This window comes from Carcharodon carcharias, chromosome 1 (assembly GCF_017639515.1).
Source record: "Carcharodon carcharias isolate sCarCar2 chromosome 1, sCarCar2.pri, whole genome shotgun sequence".
Lineage (NCBI taxonomy): Eukaryota > Metazoa > Chordata > Chondrichthyes > Lamniformes > Lamnidae > Carcharodon > Carcharodon carcharias.
In genome coordinates this window covers 187,854,745-187,873,915 of record NC_054467.1, presented here as the reverse complement: position 1 = coordinate 187,873,915, position 19,171 = coordinate 187,854,745, and the positions used below count along the sequence as shown (strand labels likewise).

General features: G+C 46.2%; 1 protein-coding gene across 1 annotated transcript in view; it reads left to right on the top strand.

Annotated features, from left to right (window-relative positions):
* Positions 1-19,171, top strand: part of atp8b5b (ATPase phospholipid transporting 8B5b) — a 306,737-nt gene that overhangs the window by 194,655 nt on the left and 92,911 nt on the right. The window contains exon 19 of the mRNA XM_041183329.1: positions 11,506-11,611. Within this exon, the coding sequence (XP_041039263.1) occupies positions 11,506-11,611 (106 nt within the window). The remainder of the gene's footprint in view (positions 1-11,505; positions 11,612-19,171) is intronic.

Below are 19,171 nucleotides of genomic sequence, written 5' to 3'. Positions count from 1 at the left end.
TTCTCATCTCCTATTAATATCATGCCACATCACCATTAATATTTGGTGGCCTATAAACAACTCCAACCAATACCTGCTGCCCTTTGCTGTCTCTTAACTCCACCCAAACAAATTCCACACATTGTACTTCCCATCTGAGATCCTCTCTTACTAATGCACTGATCCCATCCCCTATTATCAGCTCAACTCCACCTCCTTTCCCTTCTTGTCTATCTCCACTCCCAGAAAGTGAGTAAAGACCCCGAGCCTTGCCCTCTATTTAGCCACTGCCCAAGTAGAGATGTCCCTCACAGCTCCAGCTGTTTCCGCTCCCGGAAGGTGAGTGAAGGCCCTGAGCTTCGCCCTCTATTTATTCACTGCCTCAGTAGAGATGTCTCTCACAGGTCTGGCCCCCCCTACTCCCCGGAAGGTGAGTTAAATGATAGTCATGAAAAAGACATTCAAGATTACCCAGCAGTGGGGAATAGTTGAAACGTGATTATTTATCCCAGCCCAATCTGGGCACTGAGAAGATTTTGATACATAACACTGGCCACTTAACCACACCCGCCGCCCACCTGCATCCAAACCCATCGTCTCTTGGCAGTTAAAATTCTGTCTAATAGGTTCAGTATTTCAATTCTTCAATTGGAGGAACAGTAGCATAATGGCTCTGTTCCTATACTAGTAATTGAGAGGCCTGTACTAATGACCTGGAGATATTAATTCAAATCCCACCTCAGCAGCTGAGGGATTTAAATTCAACTAATAAATAAATCTGGAATTAAAAAGCAGATATTTGTAATAGTGGCCTTGTAACGACCATATTGTTGTGAAAATCCGTCTAGTTCATTTTTATTGTCCTTTAAAGAAGGAAGGCTACTATCTTCACTTGGTCTTGCCTACATGTGATTACAAACCCATAGCGTTGTGATTAATTCTTAATTGACCTAGCAAGTTAAGAGCTTTTTGGGATAAGCAATAAATGCTGACCTTGCTAATGATGCCCACATCCCATTAATGAATAAAACACAAAAAAATTCTCATCCAGTACTGGATGTTGGACAACCAGCATGTAAAATTAGAGGCAGTGGAGGAATCGAGAGAGATGGTGAGGTGGATGTGATCCGCATACATGTGGAGCCTGACCTCATACTTTTGGATGATGTCACCAAGGGGCAGCATGTAGAGGAGGGGACTGAGGATAGATCCTTCGGGAACACTAGAGGTAACAGTGCAAGCATGAGAATCGAAGCCGTTGCAGGTGATTGTTTTTGTCTATGATTGGCTAAAGAGGAATGAGACAAAGAGGGGGCAGTCCTACAAAGCTGGACAATGGAGGGGAGGTGTTAGAGGAGGAGAATGTGATTAACCTTGTCAAACCCTGCAGGTAATGTTTCCTTGGAACAGAGGTGAAGGGTGACTTGATTGAGGTGCATAAAATTGAGAGGCTGAGATGGAGTGGAAGTGCAAGTCTAGGTGGGATAGAGGAACAAAGGGATAATGAAGCACAAATACATCATTCACTAAAGTTGCGCCACAGGTGAGCAAGGCCATTTTAAAAATGCAAATCAAGCATTCGGCTTTATTTCAAGAAGAATAGATTGGAAAAGTAGGGAAGTTATGCTAAACATGTATAGAATCATGGTTAGACCGTAGTTTCGAATTTATATGCAGTTCTGGTCACCATATCATAAAGGATATAGTGGCATTCGAGAGGGTGAAGAGAAAATGAACAAGGATGATACCAGAAATGCATGGGTATCATAGGAAAGGATTGACAAGCTGTATTGGTTTTCTCTTGAAAAATGGCTGAGCCATGACCTAATTGATGTATTTAAATTATGAAAGATTTTATTAGAGAGGATACAGAAAGAATGTATCCTCTTGTGGAGAAAAGGCCATCACTATAAGATAGCCACCAAGAAATTCACTAGGTATTTCAGAAAACACTTCCTTACTCGAAGAGTGGTGAGAATGTGGGAATTCCTTACCACAGAAAGTGGTTAAAGGTATAGATGCATTTAAGGGGATGCTAGACAGCATATGGGGGGAGATGGAATTAGGCGGGTACGAGGGTAAGATTTAGATGAGGGAAGATGGGAGGAGGCTTCGTGGAGCATAAATGGCAGCAAGGACTGGTTGGGCCGAATGGCCTGTTTCTATGCCAGATACTCTATATATCCTTTGTAAATAGGGATGACCTATTTTCCTTAGCAGAGGGGTCAAAAGCCAGACTAAATATTGAAAGTAATTAGTAGAAGGATTAGAGGAGAGATGAGCAAAAATGCTTTCACCCAGAAGGTGGTAGGGACCTGGAACTCAGTACCTGAAAGGATAATAGAGGCAGAAACTTTCACCATACTTAAAAATACTTGGATATCTACTTGAAGAGCTGTGACCTGTGGCAGTCGTGAGCTGAAGCCTGTTTTCTTGTCTAGATTTTGAATTCTGTAGTCCCCTTCTGGAAGTTACCTACAATCAGTGAAAATATGTTTAAAAGATGTAACTGAAGGAAAACTGCACATCCCCAAGTCTGAAAATTGAATGTTACCATTGAATTGCTAAAATTATTGCACAGTGCTCTTTGTTGACAATTAAGATATTCACTGATTTCACCTTCCCCATTCCACACAGAGCCCTCACTGAATGACATCTGGAAAAACAGTGAAACCCAGTGAGATCCACACACACATCTCTTCCAAAGTGATCAAATGCAATGAACATCAATTGTACCCGTGTTGTTTCCTTTTCCTTTGTGAAAGTAGAGCTTAGCATCAATGCCCTTGCTGATTGCCAAGTACAGTACAAAGACATGAATATCTAGACTATTTATGATGACATGCTCACTGGAACTGATTGCCAGTGCACTGTGAAGCAGTAGTCGTGTGTTAGCTTCTTCTTGGTTGGAAAACAGTGCTGGGATTGGTGCCACACCCAGATCTGTTTTGCTGTCATTCTGATGGAGCATGCCCAACAATGTCCATGTCATCAATGATCTTTCTTGCAGACATGCAGAATCTTTATAGAGGAACTGAACTAGATTTTCCTTGTTGTCAATGCAAGACATAATTTTGTCTGCTGCTTTATGATTTTCTGATCAGGAGAAAAAATGTTGGTGATTGGTGTTCCTCCAACTGACCTCTATCCTGTTACAATCCCCTTGGGGAAACTATAAACCACAATAACAAAATTTACCAAATGACTCCAACTGAAGAAATTAACAAGAAGATTCCACTTTCTTAACTTTTACTTTAACACAAATGCAGAACCAATGCAAATTAAACATGAATTAACAGGCAAATAATGACTTCAAATAAAAAAAGTAAATTTTGCTTTATATAGTTGAATCACTAAAGATACATCTTACGCAATCAAAAGCACCCACATTACTCCCCAACCATATGTGGCACCACATGCAATCCCACAGTCTTTCTAACTCAATTGATTTGGCCCTCAAAGAAACATTCCCTGGCAGCCATATTCCATCAGAGGTCTCCAGATATAGTTAGCATCAACAAGACACATGTCTATGATCCCTGTCTCACTCCGGTCACATCAGCCCCAATGGCTTTCCAGAGTTCCTTTTCAACCGACCAACCATCAATACCCAGTTCATGATGTGGTCCTCTGATACAAACTCTCAGCTCTTTATGCATGCTTGAGCTATCCACACTGCCTTTTAGGATTCAGTCCCTTTTAACATGCTTGTAAATCACTTCCTCAAAAGCTTTTCAAACTCTACTTTTTTCCTTACTGAAAAACAGAAAATTGACCTTTTTTAGAGAGCTTTGCTGACTTCTCCTCACCTGAAATATGTTCCTTTTTCTGTCTCTGCCAATTTTCTCTTTGTGTTTGCATCTGTGTGCTGATTACCTTCTGTCTACAGCTCTCCTTTGCTTTGCAACTCTCTGTCTGCCAGCCACATGACTTCTGTATCTTAACTTACTTCCTGTTGGTACTGCTTCAAGGTCAGTGGTCGCCAGGTCACATGGAACAATTGAGGCCAGTGACAGGCTTATTAAGATAATTAAAGACCTGCCCATCCAAGCTTAAGGCTGGCAGGCAGGCCAGGAGCCCCAGCAGTCTTCTGATTATTCGTGAAACTTCATCCACTGGCGGGATGAAGTTTCATGTCCGTTTTTTAAACATTTAATAAATTTTATGTGTTTATTATTAACATGTCCCATCTTGTGTGACATTGTCAATGGGTTCGTGGTCATCATCAGGCTTTTAATTACAGATATTTTTTGTTGAATTCAAATTTCACCATCTGCAGCGGTGGGATTTGAACCCAGGTCTTCAGGTCGCTGGATGTTCTGGTCCAATGACCATGCCACTGTGCCACCAGCTCCACTCCCCGCGTCAAATTTAAATCTCACATCAGCGTGATTTCACAACTACCTTTAAAAGGCGTAAACCTGGCGACCTCAACTTCAAGGAGATCTCAGCGTTGAGTGCACACAATTTTGCGCAGCGCTCATGATGATCCCAGCAGTTCCACGGATTCAGGAGTGGCACAAGCAAGTGTCCGCAGTGGCTCCTTTGTGACTGGCTTGTGGTGCTGGGGCAACTGCAACAGTGCAAAAGGGGAAGAGGGAGAAGGAAATCTTGGGGAAAGGGCAACAGTGCAAAGCGGGGCATGGGGTTATGGCAGCATTGACTAAAGTTTGAGCAGAATCACAAGCTGGGTAAGAGAGCGGAAGAAAATAGCCAGGCTAATGGCAAAACATGTTGAGCGTACAGCTGAGAATGTTTAGCTTGAGCTCAATTGACATGCTTGGAGTCAGCCTAGTCAAGAAAATGTGCCCTCTCAAGCAGCACTAATTCCTTACAGTGCCAATGATTGCTCCTCTACTGTCCACCCCTCACACACATACTTCAAACTCGAATGAGTGCTATAGCGCAGCAAAAATGTTATGCAACTGGACAAGCTTGAGGATCCTGTTGGAAAGGTGGCCAAACACTGACAAAGGGTGCATTCCTAGTCCCTTGCATTATGTTTCAGCTAACATTGAAAATTCATCCTCATGGTACAATCAAATTGAGAACTCTTAGAGTCCAGGTAAAGAAAAGAGAGTTCAGGATGCAGTTGAGTTGCCAAAACTGCTGCCACACTGTGTGTGGGTTGGTATTGGGTGTGGGCATGGTAAGCCATCATGCATACTGAACACTGGGCATCCATGTGGTGGCCTGGACTCTCCGGCATGTGTTAAGGGACCTTGAGAGGCAGCCGCGGTCAATGACTTGACCAAGAGTGGTCCTTAGGGGACAGTTGTAGACCCTTGTGCCTCTCTGTTTGATACTGCAGTGAAGGGACTATCAGGAACATGGAGTCTGGTGATCTCTCTGTTTGCCTGATTGCTTATAGGCAGGAGAGAAAAATCTGAAGGAGGCGCCTGGCTCAACAAAGGGAGGAGCAGAACCTTGAAGACCAAGGGACGGTATGGCCTCCTCCGCACACAGAGGATGTCCCCCACAGATCCATCGCTCCTAGGCGCATCGCTAAATCCAGGGTCTACAGACAGTGCATGTGCTACCTGCCAATGAGCGAGAAGCAGTGTTGCTGACACCTGCACATGTCAAGGGAACTAATCAAGCACATATGCCACCTTCTACAGAATTTGGCACCACAGGGAATCAGAGGGCATCTACTGCCATTGGCAGTTAAAGTTACTGCCACACTCAATTTCTATGGCAGTGGCTCCTTCCAGGACTTCATTGGGGACCTTTGCGGGATCTTGCAAGCCTCCGCCCACAAATGTATCCAGAAGGTCACAGGCACCCTTTTTGTCAAGGTACACAGCTTTGTCAATTTTGACAGGGATCAGGTAAGCCAGGAAGCAAGAGCGCTGGGACTTGCTCAGGTTTCCAGATTCCCACAGGTGCAGCGTGCCATCAACTGCACCCACACGGCTCTTAAATCTACTTGGCAACAAGCAGTCCAGAATGTGAACCGTAAAGGCTTCCACTCTTGTCAAAGTTCAGCTGGTCTGCAACCATAACAAACAGATCATGCAGGTGTGTGCAAGACATCCCAGAAGCATCCACAACTTCTACATTCTCAGCAGGTCTCAGATCCCTGACATCTTCCATGGACCACGCAGGATGCAGGGTTGGCTCCTCGGGGACAAGGGATACCCACAAAGGACATGGCTGATGATGCCCATGTGGCGGTCTCAGATGCCTGGTGAGAGAAAGTACAGGGAGCCTCATACCGCAACAAGGAGTTTGGTTGAGCACACCACTGGTGTCCTGAAAATGAGGTTCCAATGCCTGGGCTGATCTGGTGGAGCACTGCAGTACATTCCCCAGAGGCTACATATGAACATACGAATTAGGAGCAGGAGTAGGCCACTCGGCCCCTCGAGCCTGCCCTGCATTCAATAAGATCATGGCTGTCCTGAATGTAACCTCAACCCCACATTCCTGCCTACCTCTGATTACCTTTCCCCCTATGTTACTGAAGGATCTACCTAGCTCTGCCTAAAAAATATTCAAAGGGCAGATTTTTCCAAATTTGCACTAAGTGCAGTAGTGGGTGGGTAAAACAACGTTTTACTTTGCAGAACTTGGTGGCACTTTGATTCCTCTGCATGGCTTGAGTGGGCAGATAAGCTAGAAGCCTGACTCCAATCATATCAACGTGGCTGCGCCTGAACTGTTTCAGTTGCAGAGGAGTGGTCACTTTCTACTAGTTTCCTGAATGTGTGGCCACTTCCCTCACCCACCCTACCATCTCCGCTATCCCCCCCGCCCCCCAAATGCTTGTGCATTGTACTCAATGGCAGGGCTGCCCTTGCCCATCACTCCTTGCCACCAGTTGCCTCAGAGGCAGAGCTGCACTTGCCCTTCCTCACAAGTCACCTCAATGGCAAGGCTGCACTTGCTCCTGCCCCTTCTCCCTCACCCTCAAAAGTCATCTAGAGGCAGGGCTGCACTTGCCCCTGAATCCCCCCCTGCACTTAACCCTGACCCCCGCCTCCAGTGCCCCTGAAGCCTGCAAAGCAACAGGCGACCCTGGCAAGCTCTGCAGAACATTGCTGTGCACTCGCCTTCAGTTCACCCAAAACGCAGGCCGCCAAGTGCACATTACCTCTGCTGTTGTGAAACACATTGGCGTGCTTTCCTACTGATGAAGATGGATGATCCAGCGGGGGTGCAAGAGCTTGGCAGGATGGCCTGATAATGATATGCTGATATGTTACAACAAAGTTCCCGATGACCCATGGCGGGAAACGTGGCCCACTGTCGGCGGGCTGAGCGGCTAATTGTGACCTGCCTTCCCACTGTTGTGAAATCGATCTCACCATATTGTCCACTCACACCACCTATCACGCCACCACTAGCGGGCATGGAAAATTCTGTCCAAAGTCTCTGCTTCCCCAGCCTTTTGAATAAGAGAGTTCCAAAAACTCTCAACCCTCTGAGAGGCAACATTTCTCCTTATCTCTGTCTTAAATGAGCGCTTCCCCCATAATTTTAAATAGTGACCCCGAGTTCTAGATTCTCCCACAAAAGGAAACATCCTCTCCACATCCATCCTGTCAAGACCCCTCAGGATCTTAAAGGTTTCAATTAAGTCGCCTCTTACTCTTCTAAATTCCAGTGGATACAAGCCTAACCTATGCAGGTCTCTGGCATCATAGTGGCTTGCTGCACGCTACACAACCTCGTGATGCAAAGTGGGGAGGACCTAGATGACGAGGAGAAGCAAGAGCTCCACATCTCCTCCGATGAGAAGGAAGTCAAAGGGATAAGCGTGATGGGGTCCTGGAAGGTGAGGGTGGAGGCAATGAGGCTATTGCACTGGCCACAAAAAGCAGGTGTAATTGTGAGGCCCTCATTGCCACAAGATTCCAGGAGGATGATGACAAGATACAGTGAAGGCACTCCTGAGAACTTCACATTGCATCTGGGAACATCTGACACCTGTCTGGCTGAGGGCAGCGCACATACGCTCTGTGAAGAGTCTCATATCATCGAGATGCTGCTGAGAAACAGCAGCCATGTGGACTTTAAGACAACACAATCCTTTGGCAGTCTTCATCACCTGTTCCCTTCGCCACCATACCTTCACCTGTCAGGAAAGGTGTCGAGATGGGGGGGCAGCCCCGCCTCAAAGGTGCTAAGAGCACATAGGGAACATTATGGAACCCACTGATACTTAGGACGAGATTCTTGCAGCAAACACAAGCCACATGGAGGTGCATGCATCACTAATATAGACAGTGACTTTGAAGCCAGACAATCACTGTGCTCAAAAGGTTACATTCTGCATGGGGGAGCGGTCCTGGACTGTGACAGTAGCCTTCGTTTTGTGCAGGATCCAAGATTTCACATCCGACAGACACAAGCACTGCTCGACGTAACAAGGAGCCATAGACAAGGAGATATTCTTGAGAGTGTACTTACAATGGTCAACATTAAATACAAGTGATTAACATCCATGTACACGTTGCGCAATGAAATCTGCTTGACTTTCCTAACCCTGCCACTATGTGTTGATACTCCCCGGATATCCATAGCAGAGGTAGAAGCGGCCTGCTGACTACTATGCCCTGTTGTCTGTGATGACCGTGGCCGGCGTCCCCTGGAGGGCCAAGACCTGGAGGGCCCTGGCCTGCTTTCGGGGGTCCTGCTGTATGGCAGTGGCACCCTCCTCAGTCTATGGAGCTGGAGCTGCTGGGGTCACAGGAAGAGGGGATTCGGATGGGCCAGATACTCCCAGAGTCACCTGGGTGGATGGCCTCGGGGTGTGCACCTGCTTACCTTCCACTTTATGGGTGCCCAAGGGTCCCTGGCTGACTCCTTGAGTAGACGGGGCAGCTGGAGTGAGCTTGAGATGCCCCACCCACCCTCTCGCATTGACACTGATGAATGCTGCAAATGCCTCAGTAATGGAGTGCAGCTCCTGAGGCAGTGCAGGACCAATGCCCTGGAATAAGGTCTCCATGGAAACCGCCATCCTACCAGTGTTGACCTTGGTGTGTTGGCATGCCTGGTGCTATTGCCTCAGACTGAAGGTGGATGGACTCCTTTATTGTGCTTTGCAATCTAAGGAGTGCAGCGGCCAGCTCTTCCTGCTGTTCCTGACAGTGCGTTTGCAGCTGCAGCAACTAAGGCATGTCCAAGCCCAGAGGCTTGGACATAGCAGATTTCTTCCCTCCAGCAGCCTTCCGAGTGTCAGCAACCTGGGAAGTCCCTGCCTCCACCTGCAATGGATCAAACAGTGTAATTTGCTCACCAGATTGTAACCCTCAAGGATACTCCAGAACTAGGTCCCACTGAGGTGTGTGTCTATGCTGGTGGAGGACGTGGGTGAGCGCTGTGACCTGTCTTCAATGTTGGTGTCTGCCGATTCCTCTTCCATGGTATCCTTGGGGCTGGAATCGAGAACCCGCCTTGCTAGCGATCCAACATGAAACAGCATTTTTTAAACATTGCACCGCAAAAAACGGCAGAAAAGGCTGCCATTGCCGTTGGCGGGTCGAATACCACTTTGCCTGCCCAATATCGGACCGATTTCTGGGATGATTCCGCACTCTGCAAAAATACCTGTTGAACATAATTCAATGCTTCCTGCCACTGAGACACTTTTGGATCTAACTTGCCACTTTCCTTTGGAACTCATGGCCTTTTAATCTTGTGGTAAATTTACCAAGAGCTTTGCTAAAATTCATGCTGGCTTTATCAAATGTGCCAACCTTATCGGCCCATCTTGTTACCTCCTCAAAAAATTCAATCTAGTTACTCAGACCTTCCCTTAACAAATCCATGCTGTCTTTGATTAATCTGTGCCTCTCAAAGTAATGATTTGTACATTCTCTCAGGATTTCTTTGAATAATTTTCCCACCTGTAATCTTAGGCTGATTGGCCTTTAATTACTTGGGATATACCATCCTCCCTTTTTAAATAATGGTACAATGTTAGCTATATATTGGCACTATGCCTGTAGCTAGAGGCACTGGTTAGAGATGCTGGTCAGAGCCTCTATCATTTCTTTTCCTGTTTCCCTTAGCAGCCTGGGATACATTTTACTTGGGCTTAGCAATTTATTCACTTTGAAGGATGCTAAAACCTTAATATTTCCTCCCTCATTATGTTTATCTCATGCAATATTTCACACTCCTCCTTAACTGCTGTGTCTGTTTTGTCCCTCTCTTTTATGAATATAAACACAAAATATTTATTAAGAACCATGCCCGTGTCTTGCGTCTCCACACATAAATTACCTTTTTGATCTCTCATCAACACTACTATTAACTTTGTTATCCTCTTGCCCTTTATTTAATTACCAAACATTTTTGGGCTTTCCTTAATTTTACTTGCCAATTTTTTTCATTCCCTCTCTTTGCTTTCCTAATTACCTTTTAAATTTTACCCCTGCACTTTCTATATGCCTCTAGGCTTTTTACAGTATTCAGCTCTTGCCATCTATCATAAGCTTTCTTCTTTTTGCCTTACACAACTTTAGATGCTTTTTGACATGCAGGTGGTGTCTGGATTTGTGAATCCCACCCTTTTCCTTTAGGGGAACATATTTCTACTGAACCCTTTAGCTCTTTTTTGAATGCCTCCCAATGCTGTGACACCAATTTACCTTTACGTTATTTCCAATCCACTTTTGCCAAATCACATCTCAGCTTAGTAAAATGCGCCTTGCCTCAATTTTCAAGCTTTTACTCTTGGTCTATCTTTATTGTTTTCCATAACTACTCTAAATCCAATGGAATTATGTTCTCCCACTGACACTGCTTCCACCTGCCCAACTTTATTCCCTACAAATGAGGCTGAGTTTTCTCACAAGGTTAAAAAGTCCCGCTGCTGCACTGAAAGCAGGACGTGATCCTGCGCAAGTGGGCAGTGGGACATGGGTGGTATTCTACCACAATCAGAGGCCCAGCAAAGCTGCAGCCTCAGCAGCGCCACCATTAAAGTCTGCCACTGCTGAGGCTGCATGAAGGAGAGGGCATCTCTATGAAGACAAGTTAAATTTATTTTCTTACTGTAAAGGGCTAGGTAAGCAGGTGCTTGCAGCCAGGGAGGGGATGTTGCCATGGGGGTGGCCATTGCTGCCAGGAAGCCCCTATGTGGGTCATGGACCGGCCATAAAGAAAGCTCCCCCCAACCATGGCAACACATTGGGAGGTGTCCCCTCCTGGTGGCAGCCCTGCCTGACAGCAGTAAAATGCTATTTGGTCGGGAGGTGGCCCTGAAGCGGGCACTTAGTTGATACATTTGGTATCTGTGCCCTTGAAGTTCCTGCCACTGATAATATGCTATGACAACAGAAAGCTGTTGGGTTCTCCTTCTGACGCCTTCCACTGCTGTTTTACCAGTCCTCTACTTCCCAGCCCATATCCATAAGTCCAGAACTGTCCCTTTACATAAACACTAATGAGATACCTTGGTACAATCTTCCTATTTTTATCTATGGGTATAAGAGCACAGATAACCTAGACCATTATTGTGCAAAAGCAATAAAAAAAGTTATAAAATAGGAAAAATATTTTTTCTTACAGAGACGGCTGTAAATATTGGTTATGCATGTAATATGCTGCATGAAGACATGAGAAACATATTCATCATTGAAGGCAGTAATTCTGAAGAAGTACGTGTAGAGCTAAGGTAGAGAAACTAAATTTGACTTTGACTACTTTTCACCCATAATAGACGGTTGAAATGGACAGAAAATATTGAGAGCACCTCGTGAAATTCCAGGAAACAAGGCCAAGAATAGAAAATTGCAAATTTACTTTAATGTGTTAAAGACATTAATTCCTCCTTATACTTTAAGAGAAACTTTGAACACAAAATATTATTTGAGAAGATATGTAAAGATAGCAACTTTTATTCTGAGCATTGCACTTTCGGAAGGATGTGGCCAAAGTTTTGGTTGGTTTTAAAGTGGAACTTAAAGGAATTGTAGGGTTTTAGGGAGGGAACTCCAGAGTTTGGGGCACAGCTGCCAGAGGTGGGATGAGGTGAGGGAGGGGTGTACTGTAGGTCAGAGATGGAGAGTTTGAGACGCAGTTGTAGGGCTGAAGGAAGTTACAGAATAATAAATACTGTAGCCATAAAGGGTTTAGTTAAACACAAAGGTAAGCATGTCAAATTGGAGGCATTGGGGTACTGGGAGTCAATGTAGGGTAAGCAAAAACATTGCTGATGGATGATGACTGGGACTTGGTGCAGGATAGCGTATGGGCAGCTGGAGGATATAAGGTCAGCCAGGAGAATATAGGATAGTCAAGTCTGGAGGTGACAAAGGCATGAATTAGGTTTTTAGCAGCTAATGGACTGACATATGATGGATGTGATGACAGTATAGAAGTGAAAGTAGGCAGTCTTTTTGGTGGAGAGAAAAAAGTATTGTGCTCAGGGTCAAACAGGGTGTGGTTGCCCACTCACTCATTCTGTGGCCTCCATAAACTTTAGCTTATATGAAATCCAGCTAGATACCCATATCCTAAGTGACATCATTACAATGCTAATATAACTTTGTTACTTTCCTGTCTTACCTTATCTAAACATCATTTCATAATCCTGCCTTTCAATCATGGCTAGTACAAGCCTTGAAGTGGCTTGTCAAACGCTATTTATCATTTATCATTTCTCTTGTTGTAACTTGTGGGTTTTTTGACCTTGAAAGGCTTGAAAATGCCTCCAGTTGATATTGTAGATTCTGCTAAAGGTCTAATGATACTGCAATTATTTCTTGATGGTGTTCCTTTCAGAAATCCCACTCTGGGAGGAGGAGAGAAGCAGGTGAAAGGAGAAAACAGAATTACACCTAGAGGCATGTAAGAAGAAACATACGTGCTCAGAGGCATCATTAACTCCCAACAATACCTAGTGTACTCCATCTAATCATTCATCACATCCACTTAACTTTGCAAAGTGCATGTCATTCACTTTCTGTGCATTTCCTTATCTCTCCATTTATCTATTCATCATTGTCACTCAGCTCAGTGCTTACACGATGTCAAAACTATCTGCCTGATCATCACACATACTGAGTGCAATGCATCCATCAGGTGAATGCATACGTTCCAGACATTCATAGGTTTGTGACTTTCCCGTTACAGGAGAAACAAGCACAGAACACAAGGGAGAGAATCGGAAGTGGACAACACATAATGTAGCTGCAATTATCAAAGGGAGAGGTCATGGAGAGCGGTGGTATATCTGCATTCCTGACCCTTGGAGATGGTGAGATTGGAACTTCACAGCTACCTAAGTGACAGAATAAAGTATCTGACCCACATCTCACAAAAACACAGTCATGTTGACTTGATTTTAGTAACATGTGAAATAGGATCATCTAAATTTGGCTAAGTAGAAATATGTTGGTAGTGTCAGTACTAATTCACATCCATCTCTTCTGTTCTCCAGGATCTTCACATGTACCACAGCAGTCCATGAACTTTCTGGATGATGATCCCTGAGAGGAGCTGATTCCTCCTGAGGATACGCTACCACAGGACACATTCCAACCTTGCACCAGCACAAAACTACATGCTTTGGTGGATCCAGTGAGAGTGTTTGGAATCTCACCTGGTGAAGTACAGTTCGCAAGTGAGCAATTGTAGACAGTAGTGGCAATGACAGCTGTGGAGAATCGAAGGGCTCAGCCTACTGCAAGCTCTGCTCAGCTCCATACAGGTGCTATAACCCAGGAGACATCGATTCAAAAGGACAATCATTGATGTGCAGCAGACAATCTGCTGCCAGCCTTCCCCACACACTGTCATTTTTTAAAATTTGTTCATGGGATGATATGGGCATCATTGGCTCAGCCAGCATTTATTGGCCATTCCTAATTACCCTTGTTCAGGGGGTGTTTTTTTTTTAAGAGTCAACCACAAATGTGGATCTGGGGTCACATGTAGGCCATACTAGCAGATTTCTTTCCTTAAAGAATATTAGTAAAACAATGGGTTCATGGTCATCATTACACTTTTTTAAAATTCCATATAGTTATTGAATTAAAATTCCACCATCTGCTGTGGTGGGATTTGAACCTGGGTACCCTGGACATTACCCTGGATCTCTGGATCACCAGTCCAGTAACAATACCACTACACCACTGCCACCCCCAATTGCAGAGAAAATGAAGGAATCCAGCTCAAGGATGGGTGAGTTGATATTTTGAGGATATCTATTCCATGCATAGATTAGCCAATCCCAACTAACGTCAATTGTAGCAGTCAAATGAGTTCCTAAAAGAACATGTCTGTGCAGACAGTTTTGCTGTTCAAAAGGATGACTGATATTTTAAACTTGGCCTTACATAACATCATTGATCTACAGCAAACTGAGTGGATGGAATGAAGTGTACTGGCCCATGAAAGGAATGATGGATTAAAGGGACATCAAAGTGGGAACTCAAAATGCTCCTTCTTCTCACCTATTGCTTCCCCTTAGCTGCTGCCCGACAAACTGCCCCCTCTCTTGCAATGGCCAAGTCTACCCTACCTATCAGTGGTCGAGTCTGCCCTGCATAGATGCAGGTGGTGTAGTCTTTGACAGAGCTCTCAAGGGCTTCATAAGCCCTGAGTTCATTGGCCAATTGCATCACAACTGCTAGAGCAAAGTCTGAGGAACCTGCCTGTACTTCAGCTAAAACCATATATGAACGAAAACAAAAGTGTAAATCTTTATAATTGCCAGAAGGATATGCACATGAGTTTTTGAGAAAATGATATGTTGCCAAGTTTCTGTTGTTTAGAACAATCATGTAAAATGGATTACTTTGCACTACTTTCCCATATTGTCCAATCTTGGTTGCCAAATGGCAACTCCCCTTTTGAGACAATGATGATGGTGAACTGTCTTCTTGAACCAATGCAGTCCATGTGGTGTAGGCCCACCTACAGTGCTGTTAGGAAAGGAATTCCAGGTTTTGACTCAGTGTCTGTAAAGGAATGGTGATGTACTTCCAAGCCAAAATGATGCGTAACTTGAAAGGGAACTTGCAGGTGGTGGTGTTCCTATGCATATGCTGATCTTGCCCTTCTAGAGATTGCAGGTTTGGAAGGTGCTGTTGAAGGAACCTTGACGAATTGCTGCATTGCATCTTTAAATGATACACACTGGTGCCACTGTCCGTCGGTGGTGGAGGCAGTGTATGTTGATGTAGAAGATGGGGTGCTGATCAAGTGAGCTGCTTTGTCTTGGATGATGTTGAGCTCTTAAGTGTTGTTGGAGTTGCACTCCTCCAGGCAAGCAAAGAGTATTCCATCACACTCCTGACTTATGCTTTGTAAATGGTAGATGGGCTTTGGGGAGTCAGGAGATGAGTTGCTCACTGCAGAATTCAAGTCACGCACCATTCTGATCTGACCTTGAAGCCACAGAATTTACATGGCTGGCCCAGTTAAGTTTCAGAGAATCATAGAATGGTTACAGCACCGAAGAAGACCATTGGTTCTGTCATGCCTGTGCTGGCTCTCGGAAAGAACAATTTACCTAGAGCCTCTCACCACCTTCTCCACATAGTCCTGCATATTTTTTCTTTTCAGATCAAATCTAATTACCTCTTTAATGCCTTGATTGAGCCTGCCTCCACCACATTTTCAGGCACTGGATTCCAGATCTTAATCACTCACTGAATGAAATAGATTGTTCTTATGTTGCTTTTGCTTCTTTTGGTAATTACCTCAAACCTGTGCCTCCTTGATCTCGATCCTTCCACCAACGGGAACAGTTTCTCCTTATCGACTCTGTCCACATCCCTCATGATTTTGAAAACCTCTGTCAAATTTCTCAATCTTCTCTTCTTCCAAGAGAACAGTAACAACATCTCCAATCTATCTATATAACTGAAGCTCCTCATCCCTGGAATCATTCTCTTGAATCTTTTCTGCACCCTCTCTAAATCCTTTATATCCTTCCTAAAGTGTGGTGTCCAGAACTGAACACAGTACTCCAGTTAAGGCTGAACCAGTCTTTATGCCAACCTAACATAACTTCCTTGTTTTTGTACTCTTTAGCCAGCATTTTTTGGATGGTGGAGTTTCCTGGCCCTGTTGATGCTGTGCAGCAGCTCCTGAAGGGCTCAGGTGGTGAAAGCGGACACAGCGTCGGATGCATCTAAAGTTTCATGGCCGTGTGTCTATGAGATGGCCCTGATCATGGAGTGCAAACGAGCTGCCCTCGGCCAGACAGGAGTCAGACATTCATGGAGGCAATGAAGATTCATGGAGTGTCCTCACTGCATGTTGTCATCATCCTCCTGCAATTGAATGACTAATATGGCCTCCACTGCATCTCCATGACAGGAGCCTTCTCGCAGAGGCTTTTGGTGCTGCTCTAAGCTGGACTGGAGTCAAACGTTCACAACTATGATGTGAAGCACAATGGGGACACCCTACTGTATGTCATCGTCATCCTCTTTGAGGAGGAGCAGCTATGGGGTCCTGCCAAGCATGCCTGCCTCATCTAGCCAGTGCAAGAGCCTCATCCCCATCATCGTCAACACCGAGGATCTCCTCACCCTCATCCCCGCTGCCACCCTCATCATCCAAGGAGACCTCCAGCTCCTCCATCTCCTCCTCAGCCAGGTCATCTCCCCATTGAAATGTCAGGTCGTAAAGGGCATGGCATACGACGATGATACGTGTCACCCTCTATGGACTTTATTGCAAGGCACCGCCAGACCGGTCCAGGCACCAGAACCGCATCTTCAGCATCCAAATGGTCAACTCCACCAAGCTGCCAGCTGCAGCATGAGCTTTATTATACCGTTGCTCTCCTGCAGTCTGAGGCCGCTGCACAGGTGTCATCAGCCACGGCTTCTGCAGGTAGCCCTTGTCCCCGAGGAGCCATCCCGCAGCCTCTGAACCCTGAAAGACTAGAGATTTGCGAGCGACTGAGGATGAATGCGTCATGCACACTCCCTGCAAACCGTGTGCACACCTGCATGATGTGCTCCTGGTGGTCGCATACCAGCTGCATGTTCAATGAGTGGAAGCCCTTGCCGTTGATGTAGTCCACCGTATGTGGCGATGGAGACTTGAATGTCACATGGGTGCAGCCGAATGCACCCTGCGCTTGTGGGAATCCCGAAATCTGGATGAATCCAATGGCCCTTGCATTCTGGCTGTCCTGGTCCCAGGCAAAATGTACAAAGTTGTGTGCCCTCAAGAAGATGGCATCCATGACCGCATGAATGCATTTGTGGGTGGCAGCTTGTGAAATCCCACCGAGGTCACCTGTGGAACCCTGATAGGAGCCACTGGCATAGAAATTGAGCGCTGCAGTCACTTTCACAGCCAGGGTCAGTGGATGCCCTCCATGTCCCCTTGGCGCCAAGTCCTGCCGTAAGTGGCAGATATGAGCGACCAGGTTCCTAGACATGCGCAGACTTTGGCGACACTGGTTCTTGGTCATCTGCAGGAATGACAGGCGGTGTCTATAGACCCTGGGTGTCGCTGGACGGTGAGCCGCCACGGCTCACTATCGCTCCTGGGCAGCATGTGTGGGAGCCCCACAGCCCCTTCCTGAGGTTGCTGCTCCATCCTCTCCGAGACCAAGAGCCTCAGTCGCTCAATCGTCTGTCATCTTCACTCTCTGTAGGTCATCAGGCATACAGCTAGGTCACCAGCATCCATGATCCTCACGTGGTCCTCCTGCAGCATGAAAGAGAGAGAGAGAAAGACGCAGTTAGCATGGATGCACTTAGTATCCTTTCCTGGCTCTGTGTGACCGCCCCTTAACACTTCCCGGGGAGTGCTGGTCACCCCTCGGATGGCCACAGATGAGTGTGCTGCATGGCTGCCCTGTCAATCTGCAACATGGGGGAAAACTGTCCAAACTAGGGATGCTGGGATTGTAAGGGGCTGTGAGTGCCTACAGCAGTGACTGCTACATGGCCAGCGTTGGCAAGGGATATTGTACAACTTGTGCAGTCCAACTGCTGCCTGGTTCAATAAAGTGGTCACAGACTCCCAGCCTGTGCTGGGGGGTTGGGACATAAGGCCTAGAGGGCTTGGTGGCACATTGGTGCCTCCACATTGCTTGTTTGGGCGGGCATGCCAGGAGCCCGACCCCAACCATATCACTGTGCTGCACCTGAACTGTCTCAGTTGCAGAGGAATGGTCAGTTTATACTGCGAGGCCACTTCCCTCGCCTAACCTGCCCCCAGCTCAGTTCCTTTTGTGCAGGATCCAATGCCAGAGTAGCAGTTGCCCTCGGACACCCCCACCCCGAGTACAGTCACCTCCAGAGCCAGGCAGCAGCTGCGCCCAGACATCACCCCACCCTGCACCGCAAGTACAGGCACCTCCGTGGCCAGGCAGCAGCTGCCCCCAGATGCCCCCCAGCCCGAACATTGTCACCTCTGGGGCTAGGCAGCAGTTGCCTCCAGACATCATCCCTCCGCCACCCTGAAAACAGTTGCCTCCTTGGCAGGGCAGCAGTTGCCCCCAGACAACAGCCCCTGAAAACAGTCACCTCCAAGGCAGGGCGGCACTTCAACCATGCCCCCTGGCACTCCTGAAGCCTGCAAAGCAACATGTGATCCTGGTGAGCAGTGGAGAATGATGTTCACTCACCTAAGTTCCCCCAAAGTGAAGGCCCCCAAGTCCAAGTCACCTCTGTGTCTTGTGAATGACATTGACGTCCTCTCCCGCCTACGTGGACAGACAATTCAGTGGGGGTCCAGAGCGTGGCGGGATGGCCTTTTAATGAGGTACTGATGAGCTCCTCGCTGACCATTGGCACGACACGCAGCCCGCTGCCAGCAGACTGAGCGGACGATCACGACCTGCCTTCCTGCCGTCGTTAACCAGATCATGCCATCTTATCCATGCCTACCACCTTTTCCCGCTCGCTGCCAGTGGGCATGGAAAATTCCAACCGAGGTTGTTTTACTTTTACCACTCCTAATGATAATCCTTTCATTCACCAATTTTATTAGTAACATAAACACATTGCTTGGTGTCTCCCAGTTAGGTGCAAGATTTCACCCATTCTTTTGAATGATTTATTCAACAAATGCAAATTTCATTTTACCTTTTACTCGTCATGTTTATCTAATTAACATCTCAAAACTACTGTACATCAAAGCACCCAGACAATCTGGATTTAATCCAATTAAGACACACATAGACACAGACCCTACTATGAGTCCAGTTTAAAAATAGTTTCCAATAACATTATTGGATTAATATCTCTTCATGACA